This window comes from Cetorhinus maximus, chromosome 11 (assembly GCF_964194155.1).
Source record: "Cetorhinus maximus chromosome 11, sCetMax3.hap1.1, whole genome shotgun sequence".
Classification (NCBI taxonomy): Eukaryota; Metazoa; Chordata; class Chondrichthyes; order Lamniformes; family Cetorhinidae; genus Cetorhinus; species Cetorhinus maximus.
Genome location: NC_135889.1, coordinates 128,510,246 through 128,530,774, shown reverse-complemented (window position 1 = coordinate 128,530,774; position 20,529 = coordinate 128,510,246). Strand labels below are relative to the sequence as shown.

The 20,529-nt window shown below is 44.5% G+C and overlaps 1 protein-coding gene across 4 annotated transcripts in view; it reads left to right on the top strand.

The window, feature by feature from the left end:
- Window positions 1–20,529, top strand: part of LOC144686918 (SWI/SNF-related matrix-associated actin-dependent regulator of chromatin subfamily A-like protein 1) — a 107,415-nt gene that overhangs the window by 40,488 nt on the left and 46,398 nt on the right. For all 4 annotated transcript variants that reach the window (XM_078552758.1, XM_078552759.1, XM_078552760.1 and 1 more), the window contains 2 exons: window positions 17,796–17,979; window positions 19,486–19,636. In XM_078552758.1, coding sequence (XP_078408884.1) covers window positions 17,796–17,979; window positions 19,486–19,636 — 335 coding nt within the window. The remainder of the gene's footprint in view (window positions 1–17,795; window positions 17,980–19,485; window positions 19,637–20,529) is intronic.

Below are 20,529 nucleotides of genomic sequence, written 5' to 3'. Positions count from 1 at the left end.
ACCATATAAACTTTTTCCAGCCTGTAAAACAACCATTCACCACTACTGTTTCCTGTCACTCAGCCAACTTTGTGTCCATGCTGCTGATGACCCTTTTATTTCATGGGCTTCAACTTTGCTGACAAGTCTGTTATGTGGCACTTTATCAAATACCTTTTGGAAGTCCACATACACCTCATCTACCATCTTGATTACTTCACCGGAAAACTCAAATCAGTTAAACCTGATTTTCCCTTAAATTTATGCTGCCTTTCCTTAAATAATCCACATTTGACCAAGTGATTTGTTAACTTTGTCTTGGATTATTGTTTCTTTTTATTTATTCTTTCATGTGATATGGGCAACATTTATCACCCATCCCAAATTGCCCTTGAGAAGGTGGTGGTGAGCTGCCTTCTTGAACTGCTGCAATCCCTGTGGTGTAGGTACACCCACAATGCTGTTCGGAAGGGAATTTTGATCCAGTGACAGTGAAGGAACAGTGATAAAGTTCCAAGTCAGGATGGTGTGTGACTTGGAGGGGAACTTGTTGATGGTGGTGTTCCCATGCACCTGCTGCCCTTGTCCTTCTAGGTGGTAGAGGTTACATGTTTGGAAGGTGCTGTCGAAGAACCCTTGGTCAGTTACTGCAATGTATCTTGTAGGTGGTACATACTGCAGCCACTGTGCGTCAGTGGTAGAGGGAGTGGATGTTTAAGTTGATGGAATGGGTGCCAATCAAGCGGGCTGTTTGGTCCTGGATGGTATCAGACTTCTTGAGTGTTATTGGAGCTGCACTCATCCAGGCAAGTGGAGAGTATTCCATCACACTCCTGATTTGTGCTTTGTAGATGGACTTCGGAAAGTTAGGAGATGATTTACTTGCTGCAGATTTCCCAGCCTCTGTTTCTAAAAGCTTTCCCACCATCTGATTAAACTGACTGGCCTGCAGTTTATCGTTATGCCCTTTTTTGAAAAAGGGTGTAACATTTGCAATTCCCCAGTTCTCTGGCATCACCTCTGTATCTAAGGAGGATTGGAAAATTATCTCTGCAATTTGCATCCTTACTTTCCTCAGTACCTTTGGGTTTACTTATCAACTTCAAGTACAGCCAGCCTATCTAATACCTCCTTTATTAATTTTTAGCCCGTCCAGTATCACAGTTATCTCCTCTTTTGCTCTGTCTCTGACAGCATCTTCTTCCTCGGTAAAAACAAATGCAAAGTACTGAATCTCACCATACCCTCAACCTCCATGCATAAAACCCTTTTTTGATTCCTAATCAGCCCCACTTCCCCTTTTACCACCTTTTTACTTTTTCTATACCTATAGAAGACTTTTTGTTCCCTTTTATATTAACTGCCAGCCTCTTCTCATGGACTCTCTTTGCTTAGAACCATAGAAAAGTTACAGCACAGAAAGATGTCATTCAGCCCATCTTGTCCATGCCAGCCGGAGGGCACCCAGGTGCCCTTTCTAATCCCACCTTCCTACACCCGGCCCATAGCTCTGCAGCTTACAGCACTTAAGGTGCAGACCCAGGTACTTTTTAAAAGAGTTTAGAGTTTCTGCCTCTACTACCAACTTGGGCAGCGAATTCCAGATACCCACTACCCTCTGCATAAAAAAGTTCTTCCTCATGTCCCCCTACACCTTCTGCCACTTATCTTGAATCTATGTCCCCTGGTTCTAGAGTTCTCCACCAAGGGAAACAATTTTATCCTGTCCACTCTATCTATTCCCCTCATAATTTTGTACACCTCAATCAAGTCACCTCTCAGCCTTCTTTGTTCCAGGGAAAATAACCCCAACCTATCCAATCTCTCCTCGTGCCTACACTTTTCTAACCCTGGCAACATTCTTGTAAACCTCCTCTGCACTCTCTCTAGAGCTATTATGTCCTTCCTGTAATGTGGTGACCAGAACTGCACACAATACTCCAGTTGTGGCCTCACCAGTGTTTTATACAATTCCAACATTATATCCTTACTTTTATATTCTGTACCTCTGCCAATGAAGGAGAGCATTCCATATGCCTTCTTTACAGCCTTGTCTACTTGAACTGCTGCCTTCAGGGACCTGTGTACTTGTACACCAAGATCTCTCACTTCATCTACCTCTCTTAGTATATTCCCATTTATTTTGTAATCCCTGTAACTGTTTGACCTCCCTAAATGTATGACCTCACACTTCTCTATGTTAAAGTCCATCTGCCACTTTACCGCCCACTCCACCAACCCACCTATACCGTTTTGGAGATTATGGCTATCCTCTACCCTATCCACTACTCAGCCAATCTTTGTGTCATCTGCAAATTTCCCAACCGTGCCCCCCACATTCACGTCCAAATCGTTAATATATAACACAAACAGCAAGGGTCCCCACACCGAGCCCTGTGAAGCACCACTTGAGACAACTTTCCATTCGCAAGGACATCCATCGACCATTACCCTTTGTTTCCTGTTACAAAGCCAACCGTTTATCCAGTTTACTTTACTTTAAAGTCCTTTACTTCCCCTCTCCTCACCGTCCAAGGGCCCAAACACTCCTTTCAAGTGAAGCAGCATTTCACTTGCACTTCCTTCAATTTAGTCTACTGCATTCGTTGCTCCCAATGCGGTTTCCTCTACATTGGAGAGACCAAACACAGACTGGGTGACTGCGTTGCAGAATACCTTCGGTCTGTCCGCAAGCATGACCCATACCTCCCTGTCGCTTGCCATTTCAACACTCCACCCTGCTCTCATGCCCACATGTCCGTCCTTGGCCTGCTGCATTGTTCCAGTGAAGCTCAACGCAAACTGGAGGAACAGCACCTCATCTTCCGACTAGGCACTTTACAGCCTTCCGGACTGAATATTGAGTTCAATAATTTTAGATCATGAACTCTCTCCTCCATCCCCACCCCCTTTCCGATCCCCTCCTTTTTTTCCCGATAGTTTATATAGATTTTTCTTTTCCCACCTATTTCCATTATTTTTGAATGTATTTCCATCCATTGTTTTATCTCTACCTTTTAGCCTTTTTAGATTCCTTCACCCCACCCCACCCCCACTAGGGCTATCTGTACCTTGCTTGTCCTGCTTTCTACCCTTAATTAGTACATTCCTTAGATAATATCACCACCTTCAACACATTTTTGTCTGTGACATCTTTTGGTTATCTCCACCTATCACTGGCTCTCTATCCAGCTCTACTTGTCCCACCCCCGCTTAAACCAACTTATATTTCACCTGTCTTCTATTTTTACTTAGTTCTGTTGAAGGGTCATTCGGACTTGAAACGTTAACTGTGTTCCTCTCCGCAGATGCTGCCAGACCTGCTGCGTTTTTACAGGTATTTTTGTTTTTGTCTTTTATCCAGTTTGCCACATTACCCTGAATCCCATGGGCTTTTACTTTCCTGACCAATCTGCCATGTGGGACCTTTACAGAATCACAGAATCTCACAGTGCAGAAGAGGCCCTTCGGCCCATCGAGTCTGCACCGACACGCAAGAAACTCCTGACCTACCTACTTAATCCCATTTACCAGCACTTGGCCCATAGCCTTGAATGTTATGATGCGCCAAGTGCTCATCCTGGTACTTTTTAAAGGATGTGAGGCAACCCGCCTCCACCACCCTCCCAGGCAGCGCATTCCAGACCATCACCATGGTCTAGGTTAAAAAGTTTTTCCTTACATCCCCCCTAAACCTCCTACCCCTCACCTTGAACTTGTGTCCCCTCGTGACTGACCCTTCAACTAAGGGGAACAGCTGCTCCCTATCCACCCTGTCCATGCCCCTCATAATCTTGTACACCTCGATCAGGTCGCCCCTCAGTCTTCTCTGCTCCAACGAAAACAACCCAAGTCTAATCCAACTTCTCTTCATAACTTAAAATTTTTCATCCCAGGCAACATCCTGGTGAATCTCCTCTGCACCCCCTCCAGTGCAATCACATCCTTCTTATAATACGGCGACGAGAACTGCACACAGTACTCCAGCTGTGGCCTCACCAAGGTTCTATACAGCTCCAACATGACCTCCCTACTTTTGTAAACTATGCCTCGATTGATAAAGGCAAGTGTCCCATATGCCTTTTGCACCACCCTACTAACAGGCCCCTCCGCCTTCAGAGATCTATGGACACACACGCCAAGGTCCCTTTGTTCCTTAGAACTTCCTAGTGTCATGCCGTTCATTGAATACTTCCTTGTCAAATTACTCCTTCCAAAGTGTATCACCTCTCACTTTTCAGGGTTAAATTCCATCTGCCACTTATCTGCCCATTTGACCATCCCGTCTATATCTTCCTGTAGCACAAGACACTCAACCTCATTGTTAACCACCCAGCCACTCTTTGTGTCATCCCGCAAACTTATTAATCCTACCCCTACAGTCATCTATGTTGTACCTGGTCAAATGCCTTGCTAAAACCCATGTACACAATATCCACTGCACTACCTTCATCACCTTCTTGTCACTTCCTCAAATAATTCAATCAAATTTGTGACCTTCCTTTAACAAATCCATGCTGACCATCCCTGACTAGTCCATGCCTTTCCACATGACAGTTAATCCCATCTCTCAGGATTGATTCTACTAATTTGCTCACCACTGATGTAAGACTAATTGGCCTATGATTGTTTGGCATTTCCTTTGATCCCTTTTTAAACAATGGAACTACGTTTGCATTTCTCCAGTCCTCCGGTACCTCCCCTGTATCTAGTGAAGATTGGAAAATCATCCTCAGAGCATCTGCTATCTCCTCCCTGACTTCCTTCAGCAGCATCGGAAACAATCCATCTGGCCCTGGTGACTTATCAACTTTCAAGGATTTCAACCCTTCGAGTACTTCCTCTCTCTTTATGACTATCCCGTCCAATATCTCGCAGTGTTCCTCCTGGACTATATCTACATCCTCCCTTTCCTTTGTAAACACGGAGACAAAATATTCATTCAAAACCCTTCCCACAGCCTCTGCATCTACACACAAGTTTCCATCTTCATCTCTGATAGGTCCCACTTTTTCCTTAACTAACCTTTTAGCATTAATGTATTGGTAAAACATCTTTGGGTTATCTTTAAGTTTACTTGCTAATCTTTTTTCATGCCCTCTCTTTGATTTCCTTATTTCCTCTTTTACTTTGTCCTTGTATTTCCTATATTCGTCTAGGCTATCTGCAGTGCTTAGTTCTTTGTGCCTATCGTACGCTTTCTTTTTCTGTTTGATCTTCCCCTGTATTACTCTAGACAACCAGGGGGGTCTAGATTTGGCAGTACCACTCTTATTTTTGTAAGGGACATGTCTACTCTATACAATTACGATCTCGCTTTTTAGTGCTTTCCACTGTTTTATCCTCCAGCAGTGCTGCCCAGTCCACTTCAACCAAGTCCCTTCTCATTTCTGCAAAATTTGCCTTCCCCCAGTTCAAGACTTTTACTCCTGCCTTATCTCTGTCCTTTTCCATGGTAATGCTAAATCTAACTGAATTGTGATCACTGTCCCTGATATGGTCGCCAACTTTCACTTCACCCACTTACCCTTCTTCATTCCCCAAGACTAGGTCTAGAATTGCATCTCCTCTCGTTGGGTTTGTCACTGGTTGATTGGTTGAAAAAATTTTCCTGGACGCGCTGCATGAATTTTTCTCCCTTATATTGTTTGAATCCCAGTTGATATTAGGATGGTTGAAGTCTCCTGCTATTATTGCCCTCTTGTTCTTATAAGCAGAAATTTGTCCACATATTTGTTCTTCTATCTCCCTTTCACTATTTGGGGGTCTGTAGTATACTCCCAGTAGTGTGACTGCCCCTTTTTATTTCTAAGCTCAATCCGTAAAGTCTCGTTTGTTGACCCATTTAGTATATCATCCCTTCTCACAACTGGAATTGCTTCTTTAACCATTAGTGCTACCACCCCCTCCTTTTTTATCTCCTACTCCATTGTGTCTGAAGACTCTATAACCAGGGATATTAAACTGCCAGTTTTGTCCCTCCTTTAGCCAGGTCTCCGTTATAGCAATGACATCCTGCTGCCATGTGTCTACCTGTGCCCTTAACTCATCTACCCTGGTTGTAATACTCCTTGCATTGAAGTATAAACAATTTAACCCCGTCAATTTCCTTTGCTGAACACTTTTTAAACTTTGCTTCTCCTGTAACTCCATGTCTATCACAACGCCCCTAGCTAACGTTCTACCTCCATTTTTCTGATCTGAATCTGACCTATCTGATCCTACTCCTAGGATCCCATTCCCACTGCCACACTAGTTTAAATACTCCCCAACAGAACTAGCAAAAGCCCCCCACAAGGACACTGGTCCTAGCTCTGCGGTCCCAGTGCCTCAAGAATCTGAATCCCTCCCGGCTACACCATCTCTCCAGCCACATGTTCATTTGGTCTGTCCTCTTATTCCTGCTCTCGCTAGCACGTGGAACTGGGAGTAATCCTGAGATTACTACATTTGAGGTCCTGCATTTTAATTCATCTCCTAACTTCCTGTACTGAGCTTGCAGGTCCTCATCCCTTAGTTTATCTATGTCATTGGTACCAATGTGTACCACGACCACTGGCTGTTTACCTTCCCTCCCCAGAATGTCCTGCAGCCGCTCCGTGACATCCTTGACCCTGGCACCGGGGAGGCAACATACCATCCTTGATTCACGTTTGCGGTCACAGAAGCGTCTGTCAGTGCCCCTAACTGTTGAATCCCCTATCACTATACCCCTGCCACTTGTTTTCCTCCCACCCCGCTGAGCAACAGAGCCACCCACTGTGCCGTGAACTTGGCTGTTGCTGCTTTCCCCTGAGAGGCCACCCCCCCCAACAGTATCCAAGGCGGTATATCTGTTAGAGAGGGGGATGACCACAGGGGACTCCTGCACTACCTTCCTGAGTCTTTTACTGTTCCTGATGGTCACCCGTTCCCTTTCTCCCTGTGTAATCTTCACCAACGGCGTGACCACCTCGCTAAACGTACTATCCACGACTTGCCCAGCATCGCGGAGGCTCCACAATGAGTCCACCCGCAGCCCCAGCTCCGAAATCCGGTTAGCTAGAAGCTGCATTTGGACACACCTTCTGCACACATGGTCACCAGGGACGCTGGAAGCGTCCTTCATTTCCCACATCCTGCAGGAGGAGCATAGGTCTGAGCTCTCCTGCCATGACATCCCTCTCGATTAAGCTAGTTATTCCCTTAAAAAATATGCTAGCTCGGGACCTTATTTATGTTAGCTTCTCTGATTTGTTTTTTCAATTCCCCTCTGAACTTTCTATGTTCAATCAGGTTCTCACATGATATCTCTAATGCGCACCCTTTTTCTGCTTCATCCTTATTCTCTATCTCTTGCGTCATACAGGGAGCTCTGGATTTGTTTGCCCTATTCTTCGGCTCTCTTGGGAATATGCCTCGACTGTACCTGAATAATCTCGGCACAAGGAGGCTACAAAGGGACATGGATAGGTTAAGTGAATGGGCAAAAATCTGGCAAATGGAGTCAAATGTGGGTGTCCTAGTGCATGAACCACAAATGGTTAGTCTGCAGGTACAGCATGTAATTAGGAAAGCTAATCGAATGTTATAGTTTATTGTGAGGGGAATTTATTACAAAAGTAGCAAGGTTATACTTCAGTTGTACAGGGCACTGGCGAGACCACATCTGGAGTACTGTGTACAATATTGGTCTCCTTATTTAAGGAAAGATGAAAATGCATTAGAAGCAGTTCAGAGAAGGTTTACCAGACTAATACTAGGAATGGGCGGGTTGTCTTATGAGGAAAGGTTGGACAGGTTAGGGTTGTATCCACTGGAGTTTAAAAGAGTAAGAGACAGCCTTTAAGATCCTGAGGTGTCTTGACAGGGTGAGAGAATCTAGAACTAGGGGTCACTGTCTAAACGTAAGGGCCACCCATTTAAGGCAAAGATGAGAAACTTTTTCTCTTCGAGGGTCATGAGTCTTTGGAACTCTTTTCCTCAAAGGCGGTGGTAGCAGATTCTTTGAATATTTTAAGGCAGAACTAGATAGATTCTTGATAATTAAGGGGGTGAAAGGTTATCGGGGGGTAGGCGGGAGATTGCAATCATATCAGCCATGATCTTACTGAATGGCGGAGCAGGCTTGAGGGGCCAAGTGGCCTACTCCTAATTCCAATGTTCGTTTGTCCTTTTTAGAGACAGCCCATTCTTCAATTACAGTTTTGCCTGCCAACCTTTGATGCCAATTTACCTGGGCCAGATCCATTCTCACCCCATTGAAATTGACCCTCCCCCAATTAATTATTTTTATTCTGGATTGTTCCTTGTCCTTTTCCATTGGCAGAGAAGCAAGTGTGTTCAGAATTTTCTACAGCAGTATGTTTCCAATCTAACAAGAAAGGAGGCATTGGGAATGACCTGGCTCTTGGGAATGAGGTGGGCCAAGTAGATCAAGTGACAGTGGGGTAACATTTAGGGGACAGTGATCATTGTATCATAAGGTTTAGGATGACGGTGGAAAATCACATTTGTCAATCCAGAGTAAGAATAATCAACTGGCAGAGAGTGGACTTCAATGGGGCAAGAACAGAGCTGGGCCGGATACACTGGAACCAAAGGTTGGCAGGAAAAACAGTAGCTGAACAATGTGCCACCTTCAAAGAGGATATCGTTTGGGCACAGTCAATATATGTTCCCTCAAAAGGGAAGGATAGGACAAACAAATCCAGAACTCCCTGGAGATAGAAATCAAGTTAAAGAAGAAAAAGATGTGCTTATGACAGGCGTCAGGTAGCAAATACAACTGAGAACCAATCTAAATACAGAAGGTTCAGAAGGGATGTGAAAGAGCAAATACAAGAAGCAAAGAGGGGTTATGAAAAAAGCTAACATAAAAGGAAATCCCAAAGTATTCTATAAGCACATTAATAATAAAAGGGTGGTAAAAGGAGGAGTAGGGCCGATTAGGGATTAAAAATAGGATTTACACGTAGAGGCAAGAGGCATGGCTGAGATGTTAAATGAATACTTTGCACCTGTCTTTACCCACGAGGCAGATGCTACCCAGGCCATGGTGACAGAGGAGGAAACTCCGTCACTAGAAGGGCTTAAAATTGATAAGGAGTTGGTATTGGATAAGCTGTCGGTACTTAAAGTTGATAAGGCACTGGGTCCGGATGAGATGCCTTCAAGAATATTGAACGAAGTGAGAGTGGAAATTGTAGAGGCACTGGCAATAATCTTTCAATGTTCCCTGGATTCGTGGGAGGTGCCGGAGGACTGGAGAATTGCAAACATTATGTCCTTGTTCAAGAAAGGTTGTAAAGACCTGCCCTGCAATTACAGACCAGTCAGTTTAACTTTGGTGGTGGAGAAACTTATAGAAACAATTATACGGGATAGAATTAATAGTCACGTGGAAAAATATGGATTGATTCGAATAGTCAACATGGATTCATAAAAGGAAAATCGTGTCTAACTAACTTGATGGAGTTTTTTGAAGAGGTAACAGAGATGGTTGATGAGGGAAAGGCCTTTGAAGTCGTACATATGGGCTCCCAAAAGGCGTTCGATACAGTGCCACACAACAGGCTTGTGAGGAAAGTTATAGGTCATGCAATAAAAGGGATAGTAGCAACGTGGATACAAAATTGGCTGAGGGATAGGAAACAGAGAGTAATGGTTAATGGGTATTTTTCGGGTTGGTAGAAGGTTCGTAGTGGAGATCCCCAGGAGTCGGTATTGGGACCCTTTTCCTGATATATGTAAATGATCTAGATCTTGGTGTGCATGGGACAATTTCAAAGTTTGCAGATGACACAAAACTTGGGAGAATTGCAAACTGAGGAGAACAGTGTAGAACTTCAAAGGGACATTGTCACATTGGTGGAGTGGGCAGATAGGTGGCAGATAAAGTTCAATGCGGAGAAGTGTGAGGTGATACACTTTGGTACAAAGAACATGGAGAGACAGTATAAAATAAAAAAAAGCAAAATACTGCGGATGCTGGAAATCTGAAACAAAAACAAAAATAGCTGGAAAAACTCAGCAGGTCTGACAGCTTCTGTGGAGAGGAAGACAGAGTTAAAGTTTCGAGTCCGTATGACCCTTCATCAGAACGCCTTTAAAATAAAAGATACTATTCTAAAGGGTGTGCAGGAGCAGAGAGACATGAGTGTATATGTACATAAGTCATTAAAGGTGACAGGACAGGTAAAGCTGTTACTAAAGCATACAGTATTCTAGGCTTCATTAATAGAGGCAAAGAGTACAAGAGCAGGGAGGTTATGATGATCTTGGAGGTTTACGAGAATGGTTCCCAGGATCAGACACTACAGTTATGAGGACAGATTGGAGAGGTTGGGACTGTTTTCCTTGGAGAGGAGAAGGCTAAGAGGAGACTTGATAGAAGTTTTCAAAATCATGAGGGGTCTGGACAGAGTTGGCAGGGAGAAACTGTTCCCACTTGTAAACGGTTCGAGAACCAGAGGGCACAGTTTTAAAGTGTTTTGCAAAAGAAGTAAATGCGAGGTGAGGACAACAAAGCTTTTTCACACAGTTTGCTTGCAGGGGAGAGACCTCATCCTGAGTGAGACAGAGTCAGAGTGAGTGTGGGTATTGGCAATTTGGTGTGCAGAGGGGAAGAGGTGCTCTTTGCATTTTTTCTTGGCTATCCAACTTCTTAAATCTTCAGAGAGTGGTCTTGCCCTGCTGCAGCAGTAGAGGATACTAGGAAGAGAAATGACTGGTAAGTAGTGGGTAAGGTCGGGTAAGTATTTACTACTTTTATCGCTTATAGTTTAAGGTTTTTTTGTGGTTTAGAGTTTGTATATTCTGTAGTAACGAGGATCAGGAAAGAAGGGCCCTAGAGTAATTGATTTATAAGGTTTAATTTAAAGGGGTAAGTCATGGCAGGAGAGCTCAAAGCCATGGTGTACTCCTCGTACTCCATGTGGGAAGCTGGGAACATTTCCGGTGCCAGGGACCAGCACGTGTGCAGGAAGTGTGTCCAGCTGCAGCTCCTGGAAGCTCGGGTTTCAGAGCTGGAACGGTGGCTGGGGATTCTGTGGAGCATCCGTGAGCCTGAGAGCATCATGGATGGTCACACCACAGCTGAAGGGACTTGAGGAAGGAAGGGAATGCGTGACCACCAGGCAGTCCAAGAGAAACAGGCAGGTAGTTCAGGAGTCCCCTGGAGTCCCGCTCGTAAATCGGTATTCCATTTTGGAATGGATGAGGGCGCTGGTTCCTCCAGGGAATGCAGACAGAGCCAAGCTTCTGGCACCACAAGCAGCCTGTCTGTACAGGAGGGGAGGAAGAGCAATAGTAATAGGGGATTCTGTACTCAGGGGAGCAGATAGGTGCTACTGTGGCCGCCAACGTGACTCCAGGATGGTGTGTTTCCTTCCTGGTGCCAGGGTCCAGGATGTCACTGAATGGCTGCAGGGCATCCTGGAGGGGGAGGGTGATAAGGCAGAGGCCATGGTACATGTTGGTACCAATGACATGGGTAGAAAGAGGGATGAGGTCTTGCATCAAGAATTCAGGGAGTTAGGCAGTAGACTGAAAGGCAGGACCTCTCAGGTTATAATCTCTGGATTACTCCCAGTGCCACCTGCTAGCGAGCACAAAAATAGGAGAATAGTGCAGATGAATACGTGGCTTAAGAGTTGGTGCAGGGGGGAGGGTTTTAGATTCCTGGATCACTGGGAACGTTTCTGGGGAAGGTGGGACCTGAACAAGCGGGACAGTCTACATCTGAACCAGAGTGGGACTAACATCCTTGTGGGTGGGTTTGCTAGTGCTGTTGGGAGGAGTTTAAACTAATTCGGCTGGGGGAGGGGACACAGAAGGTTAGCAGAATAGGGGCACATCATAATACGGTAAAACAATTAAGTCAGAGGGAGTACAGCTGCAATAAGCTTCAAGGGAGTAAGGCAGGCTGTATGGCCCCTACTTTAATGCCAGGAGTATTACAGGTAAAACGGATGAGTTAAGGGTGAGGATTGACACGTGGAATTGTAATATAGTAGCCATCACAGAGACGTGGTTGAGGGAGAGATAGGATTGGCAGCTCAACATATAGAGTCTTCAGACGAGACAGGGGAGGGGGTAAAAGAGGTGGAGGCGTTGCATTATTAGTTATGGAGTCAGTTACTGCAATAAGGAGAGATGATGTCTTGGAGGGGACATCAAATGAAGCTTTGAGGTTAGAGTTTAGGAATAAAAAAGGGGCAGCCACATTGCTAGGTGTTTATTATAGACTCCAGGTAGTCAGTGGGAAATTGAGGAGCAAATATGTGCACAATTTGTAGAGGTGTGGAGTGTTGAAATGACAAGCGACAGGGAGGTCTGGGTCATGCTTGCAGACAGACCGAAGGTGTTCTGCAAAGCGGTCACCCAGTCCATTTCAACACTCCACCCTGCTCTCATGCCCACATGTCCGTCCTTGGCCTGCTGCATTGTTCCAGTGAAGCTCAACGCAAGCTGGAGGAGCAGCATCTCATCTTCCGACTAGGCACTTTACAGCCTTCCGGACTGAATATTGAGTTCAACAATTTTAGATCGTGAACTCTCTCCTCCATCCCCACCCCCTTTCCAATTCCCCTTTTTTTTACAATAATTTATATAGATTTTTCTTTTCCCACCTATTTCCATTATTTTTAAATGTATTTCCATCCATTGTTTTATCTCTACCTTTTAGCCTATTTCGATCCCTTCCCTTCACCCTAGCCCCACTAGGGCTATCTGTACCTTGCTTGTCCTGCTTTCTACCCTTAATTAGCACATTCCTTAGATACTATCACCACATTCAACACCTCTTTGTCCTTTTGTCTATGACATATTTTAGCTATCTCCATCTATCACTGGCCCTCTATCCAGCTCTACCTGTCCCACCCACCCACCCCCCAAACCAGCTTATATTTCACCTCTCTTCTATTTTTACTTAGTTCTGTTGAAGAGTCGTACGGACTCGAAATGTTAACTGTGTTCCTCTCCGCAGTGCTGCTGAGTTTTTCCAGGTATTTTTATTTTTGTTTTGGATTTTCAGCATCTGCAGTTTTTTGCTTTTATAACATTCAAGGCTACGGGCCAAGTGCTGGTAAATGGGATTAGGTAGGTCGGTCAGGTGTTTCTTGCGTGTCGGTGCAGACTCGATGGGCCGAAGGGCCTCTTCTGCGTTGTGATTCTGAGTAGTTAGGGTCTGGAATGCACTGTCTGGAAGTGTGGTGGAGGCAGGCTCAGTTGAGGCATTCAAGAGGGCATTAGATGATTATTTAAATCGAAACAATGTGCAGGGTTGTTGGGAAAGGCAAGAGATCAGCACTAAGTTAAAATGCTCAGAGAGCAGGTGCAGACACGATGGGCTGAACGGCCTCCTTCTACACCGTAACTATTCTATGATTCTGTCAACACCTTTCCAGGAATATTTAATACTCAGTCCTGCTCTTCTTTGAGCCAGGTGTCTGCTGTTGCTAGAATATCATATTGCCACGTAGCTATATGCATCTCCAACTCACTAACCTTATTTATCACACCCTGTGCATTAACCCTAATCTGGACCTTATTGCATTTACTCTGACCCCACCTAATACCTTACTATTTCTTAATGTAGTGCTATCTACCTTCCCCAATTCTTTGTGCATCATGTTTTTCCCCTCTCACGTTATCTCCTGGTTCCCAACCCCTCCTAAGTTAGTTTAAACACTCTCCAAAAACACTGGCAAGCTGCTATGCAAGCCCATTGGTCCCGGCTGTGTTCAAGGTGCATCTCATCCATCTGGCCCAGTTCCATCTTCCCGGGTTTTTTTGGAGAGATGGTCATTGATGAAGGAACTGAAGATGGTTGGGCCTCAGGCACTACACTGAGGAACTCCTGCAGCAATGTCCTCAGACTGAGATGATTGGTCTCCAACGACCACAACTGCCTTCCTTTTGTACTTAGCATGACTCATGGGTGGAGGTGGATTCCCATGTGCTACATTTGGCCAATGCTTTGTTGAAGAGGACAATGACTCTGGGATGGATTGTCAGCACTGAGGGAGCACTGCACTGTGGGAGATGCTGTATTTCGGATGAGACATTAAACCTATGCCCCAGCTGTCTTCTCAGGCGGATGCAAGAGATCCCCTGACACTTACAATGAAGTGCAGGGGAGGTCTTCCCGGTGGTCGGGGGCCAATAAGTTCACACAACCAACATCGCTGAAACAGATGGTCTGGTTGTTTATCAGATTGCTGTTGTGTGACCATGCTGTGCAGAAGTTGACTGCTGCATATCCTACCTTACAACAGTGGTTGCACTTCAAAAAAAGTCCTTCATTAGCTATATTGGACTGCAGCGATTCAAGAAGGCAGCTCACCACCACCTTCTTAAGGGCAACTAGGGATGGGCAATAAATGCTGGCCCAGCCAGTGACGCCCACATACCGTGAATGAATTTTTAAAAATCTTCATTGGCTTCATCACGGGGACTTAAAATAAGTGACTAGTGAGATAGTTGATGTGTTGGTTTTAATTTTCCAAATTTCCCCAGCTTCGGGAAGGTTCCATTAGATTGGAAAATTTATTCAAAAAGGGAGGGAGACTGAAAGTGGGAAACTGTCGACCAGTTAGCTTAACATCTGCCTTAGGGAAAATGTTAGAAGGTATTAGTAAAGACGTTATAACAAGTGTTACAGACCGTGACGGGAGGTGTGCAGTTAATTCTAACCCCACTTCTCCAAAAGTTGTAACAATACTTTAAATGTTTAATTCACTCACAAAACTGGCCAATTGTTTACTTTTGACCAGGCTTCTTTTAGTAAATACAAAAAAAATTATTACAAAACAAACTAATTTTTCAAACAAGTTAATAAACTGGCTACAAGATGTAGTTTAGAAGTGTAACAATTTTCCCCTTTTTAAATAAACAGATATTTGAATCCCCATATACGCACACACAAATACGAAACAGGACAAAACAAACAGTCCCCTGCAGAGGCTGGAGTATGGGAAAGTTTCTTTTACAACGATAAAATTCGAAAAGATCTTGACGCTGTTGAACTAACTGAATTCTGGCCACAATAGATCTGGAAGTTCTTTCAGATGGATTTTTTGGTGAAGCTGTGCTTGATGACTTACTTATCACAACTTTGCAAACTTTCAAAATAAAACAGATGAGTTATCCTGATGAGACTTTTCTGAGGAAAGTTTAACTCACTCTACACCACATATGACAAACGTGGGGCAGGGAGAGGGAAAGAAGCAGCTTGTTTCTAAGGCAGCTCCCGCACACACTCACTCTGCCTGAGAGTTTTAAAGATTAGGATGTAAAAGAATACTTCTCTTAGGCCAGGTGTTTTTAACCAATCAGCAAGAGTCTTAAAGAAAAGCAAAAATAAAAATACCTGGAAAATCTCAGCAGGTCTGACAGCATCTGTGGAGAGAAATACAGTTAATGTTTCAAGTCCGTATAACTCTTCATGGATAAGGTAGTCAGGAAGGCATATGGCATGCTTGCCTTCATCGGCAGGGGTATTGAGTATAAAAGCTGGGAAGTCATGCTGCAGCTGTATAGAACCTTGGTTAGGCCACACTTGGAATATTGCGTGCAATTCTGGTCGCCACATTACCAGAAGGATATGGAGGCGTTGGAGAGGGTGCAGAGGAGGTTTACCAAGATGCTGCCTGGTCTGGAGGTTATTAGCTATGAGGAGAGGTTGGAGAAACTCGGATTGTTCTCAGTAGAGCGACGGAGATTGAGGGGCGACTTGATAGAAGTTTACAAAATTATGAGTGGCATGGACAGAGTAGATAGAAGCTTTTTCCCAGGGTGGAAGAGTCCATTACTAGGGGACATAGATTTAAGGTGAGAGGAGGAAACTATAGAGATGTGCGGGGCAAGTTTTTTACGCAGAGGGTAGTGAGTGTCTGGAATTCGCTGCCAGAGGAGGTGGTGGAAGCAGGTACGATAGTGGTGTTTAAGAGGCAGCTTGACAAATACATGAATAGGATGGGAATAGAGGGATACGGACCCCGGAAGTGCAAAATGTTTTAGTTGACGGGCAATATGATCGGCGCAGGCTTGGAGGGCTGAAGGGCCTGTTCCTGTGCTGTACTTTTCTTTGTTCAACAGAACTCAACTCTGTTGAAGAGTCATACGGACTCGAAACGTTAACTGTATTCCTCTCCGCATATGCTGTCAGACCTGCTGAGTTTTTCCGGGTATTTTTATTTTTGTTTTTGTTTTAGATTTCCAGCATCCGCAGCTTTTTGCTTTCAGTAAGAGTCTTTAGCCTGGCAACAGCAGTTCTCTGATAAATTAGATATACAAAGTATCTCTTCCCGCTCTAGGTGTTGTCCACTGGACATCTATCTTGACCCATGGTTTCTTGAAGAATAGCATGTTCATAGCCCGAATTAATATTGCAAACTTTTAAAAATAGCTCAGGAGAAAGAATGTCCAAAACTCAATGTCCTTCAATTTTCCAAAAATTAGTTCCTCACACAGGACACTCAGAACAATTCAAGGTAATCAGGCAGAGTCAACATGGTTTTGTGAAAGAGAAATCATGTCTAATCAATTTATTGGAATTCTTTGAAGAAGTAATATGTGCTGTGGATAAAGGGGGAACTGGTGGATACACTGTGCTTAGATTTCCGGAAAGCATTTGATAAGGTGTCATGTCAAAGGTCATTGTGGAAAATAAAAACTCATGGTGTAAGAGGAAACATATTGGCATGTATGGAAGATTGGCTAGCTAACAGGAAACAAAGTAGACATAAATGGGTCATTTTCTGGTTGGCAAGATGCAGCAAGTGGTGTGCCACAGGGATCAGTGCTGGGGTCCCAACTTTTTACAATTTATATAAATGACTTGGATGAAGAGACTGAAGATATGGTTGCTAAATTTGCTGATGACACAAAGATAGGTAAGAAAGTAAGTTGTGAAGAGGACATAGGGTGACTACAAAGGGATATAGGTAGGTTAGGTGAGTGGGCAAAGATTTGGCAAATGGGAGTATAATGTAGGAAAATGTGAAACTGCCCATTTTGGCAGGAAGAATAAAAAAGAAGCATATTATCTAAATGGTGAGAGATTGCAGAGCTCTGAGATGCAGAGGGATCTGGGTGTCCTGGTGCATGAATCACAAAAGGTCAGTTTGCAGGTGCAGCAGGTAATTAGGAAAGCTAATAGAATGTTATTGTGACAGAAATTGGATACAAGTATTGGTCTCGTCGTTTAAGGAAGGATGTAAATACACTGGAAACAGTTCAGAGGAGGTTTACTAGACTAATACCTGGAATGGGAGTGTTGCCTTATGAGGAAAGGTTTGACAGGCTAGATTTGTTTCCGTTGGAGTTTAGAAGAGTAAGAAGCGGCTTGATTGAAACATATAAGATCCTGAGGAGTCTTGACAGGGTGGATGTGGAAAGGGTGTTTCCTCTTATGGGAGAATCTAGTACTAGGGGGTCACTGTTTAAAATTGAGGGGTTGCCCATTTAAGACAGAGATGAGGAGAAATTTTTTTCTCTTGGAGGGTAGTGAGTCTTTGGAACTCTCTTTCTCAAAAGGTGGTGAAAGCAGAGTCTGAATAGCTTTAAGGCAGAGCTAGATAGATTCTTGATTAACAAGGGGGTGAAAGGTTATCGGGGGTAGACAGGGATGTGGAATTGAGGTTACAATCATATCAGCCATGAGCTTATTGAATGGCGGAGCAAGCACAAGGGGCCGAGTAGCGTACTCTTAATTTGTACATTCGTATGTAAAGCGATTTGAGATGCTGTGAGTTAGTGAAAAACACAATAGAAATGAGTCTTTTTAAATTGCTTGTTTTCTTTCTTGTCGGCTGGCGTGCTGTGTATTTCAGTTGATGCTCTGTCGAGGATCTCTGCTGTGCAAATAGAACCATTCCCCCGAGGGGTGCTGGAGGTCTTCCTGCCCCAGTTTGAAAAGAGCTATCTGGAGCCACCGGAGATCCCAGAGGCTGATCTGTCGTCCATTGATTCCAAACTCGTCCGTAGCCTAATGCCGTTCCAGAGGGAAGGAGTGAAGTAAGTTTCAGTCTGTTGGTGTCTGTGCTTGAATTTACAGTAATCAATCAGTGTGGCCAGGGAAGTCTGGGGAGGGAAGGTCTGGTCAGCTGTTGATTAGCTGCAGCCAGTCACTCTCCTGGACTGTAGCCAGCTCACTGTGTCCTTAGCCGCATGCAGTTTATGTTTTAACTCCATCCTTGGAACATAACAAGCTTCCATTACTCTCACTATCTCATTTCTGTTCTTTAGACCAACTAATTAATTATTAAATTATGGAGCTTTGATACAGTGAATCATAAAATGAGGCCTTTCAGTCCATCAGGCTTGTGCAGGCTCTCTGAAGCACTTTTTCATTAATTCCATTCTCATCCCTTGTCCCACACACACAATATTTTTTCAAATATTTGTGTTTCCCTTCTTTTAAAAGCTAGTCGGGAATCTTGTAGTTTCTGCCAGTTCATCCCATGCCCTGACTGTCCTCTAGCTTTATCCATGATGTGGAATAATTCATTCCGAGCATCAATACAGATTATTCAGGAGGGCAGTTGGATGGGGTTGGAGGAGCTGGTTGGTTTTTCTGGATTGATGGGCTGAATGGCCTCACATCTATATTTACCTTTGAGGTAAATCCAGTTGTGTGTTCCCTGGTGATGGTTTATTGAGTGTTACGATCCCAGCTGATGTTAATAATGGACAAGTCCGATCCCAGAGAGAAGCCTGGCTTGATAGATCCTAACTTTGTTTTTTTCAGAAACCCTGGAGGTCAGTCACTGAAGACATTCACAAGAGGCTGCTAGTGTACTTTTAACACAAAGAGTAAAATGTTTATTAAACAAGAAAAATGAACTATATTACGCTAGACAAAATGGTTGGAAAGATTTTAATACAAACACCAGAAAATGATACAAACCCACACTGATCTTATTGTTCTGACAATACCCTTACGGACACAAAACCCCCGTGAAGATTTACCACTATTCCAGCACCAAGGCTTCTTCCTTGGACTGGCCCTGTTGCAAATGATTTTATTATAGTGGATTTCTGAGCATTCACTAGATGCTTTTTCCCCAGCGTGTATCTCTCCCTGAAATGCCCAAAAATCGCACTCTAAACTCAGTATTACTTCAACTTCAGAACAAACATATGAGTTCCCTAAAGGCAGATCCCAGTAGCCTTGCAGCATTTCTTACTAGAGAGTTTAGAACTTCTGCCTTCACTCTCTGGTATACACACACTCCGAACTGCCCTTCTCGCCTTCCCTGTGTCCCCCTGTGTTCCTGGACCTCTGTTGCTAGGCAACAGCACAGTTTTTTCCTACCGTTTTTTTTCTAAATTACTAACCTCTTTGTAACCCATCTCTTCACTTCAAGGGTTGTAAAAGCTCATTAAAAATGCATGTATACAAGCAGGGTCACCAGCTCACAAAAAAACTCTGGACAAGAACCATGTTCCACCTTTCTTAACACACGCATACAAATATAAATTAAACTTAAAGTCATACATTGAAGCTTTGTGTCTCCACAGTTTTGCCATATCTCGGGGTGGCCGTTTGCTATTGGCTGATGACATGGGGCTCGGGAAGACCCTTCAAGCCATTTGTATCGCCGCAGTTTACCGCAAAGAGTGGCCAGTGCTTGTAATTGCTCCATCCTCTGTCCGATTCACCTGGGCACAGGTATGAGCTATGCTGTTCCACAGCAGAAGAGACAGCCTTTTCAATTCAGCACCTTCATCAAAGAGACCTTAAATAGATGAAGCAGAGGACTCTCAGTTCAGTGTCCCAGAGAGAAACAGAGATCAGCTAATCTCAGTATTTGCAGGGGGATCCTGGGAGTGGGTCAGTATTTACAGGGGGACCCTGGGAGTGGGTCAATATTTACAGGGGGACCCTGGGAGTTGGTCAGTATTTACACGGGGACCCTGGGAGTGGGTCATATTTACACGGGGACCCTGGGAGTGGGTCGTATTTACAGGGGGACCCTGGGAGTGGGTCATATTTACAGGGGGACACTGGGAGTGAGTCATATTTACAGGGGGACCCTGGGAGTGGGTCATATTTACAGGGGGACCCTGGGAGTGGGTCATATTTACAGGGGGACCCTGGGAGTGGGTCATATTTACAGGGGGACCCTGGGAGTGGGTCATATTTACAGGGGACCCTGGGAGTGGGTCATATTTACAGGGGGACCCTGGGAGTGGGTCATATTTACAGGGGGACCCTGGGAGTGGGTCATATTTACAGGGGGACCCTGGGAGTGGGTCATATTTACAGGGGGACCCTGGGAGTGGGTCATATTTACAGGGGGACCCTGGGAGTGGGTCATATTTACAGGGGGACCCTGGGAGTGGATCAGTATTTACAGGGGGACCCTGGGAGTGGATCAGTATTTACAGGGGACCCTGGGAGTGGATCAGTATTTACAGGAGGTCCCTGGGAGTGGGTCATATTTACAGGAGGACCCTGGGAGTAGGCCAGCATTTAGAAGGGTACCCTGGGAGTGGATCAGTATTTACAGGGGGTCCCTGGGAGTGGATCAGTATTTACAGGGGGTCCCTGGGAGTAGATCA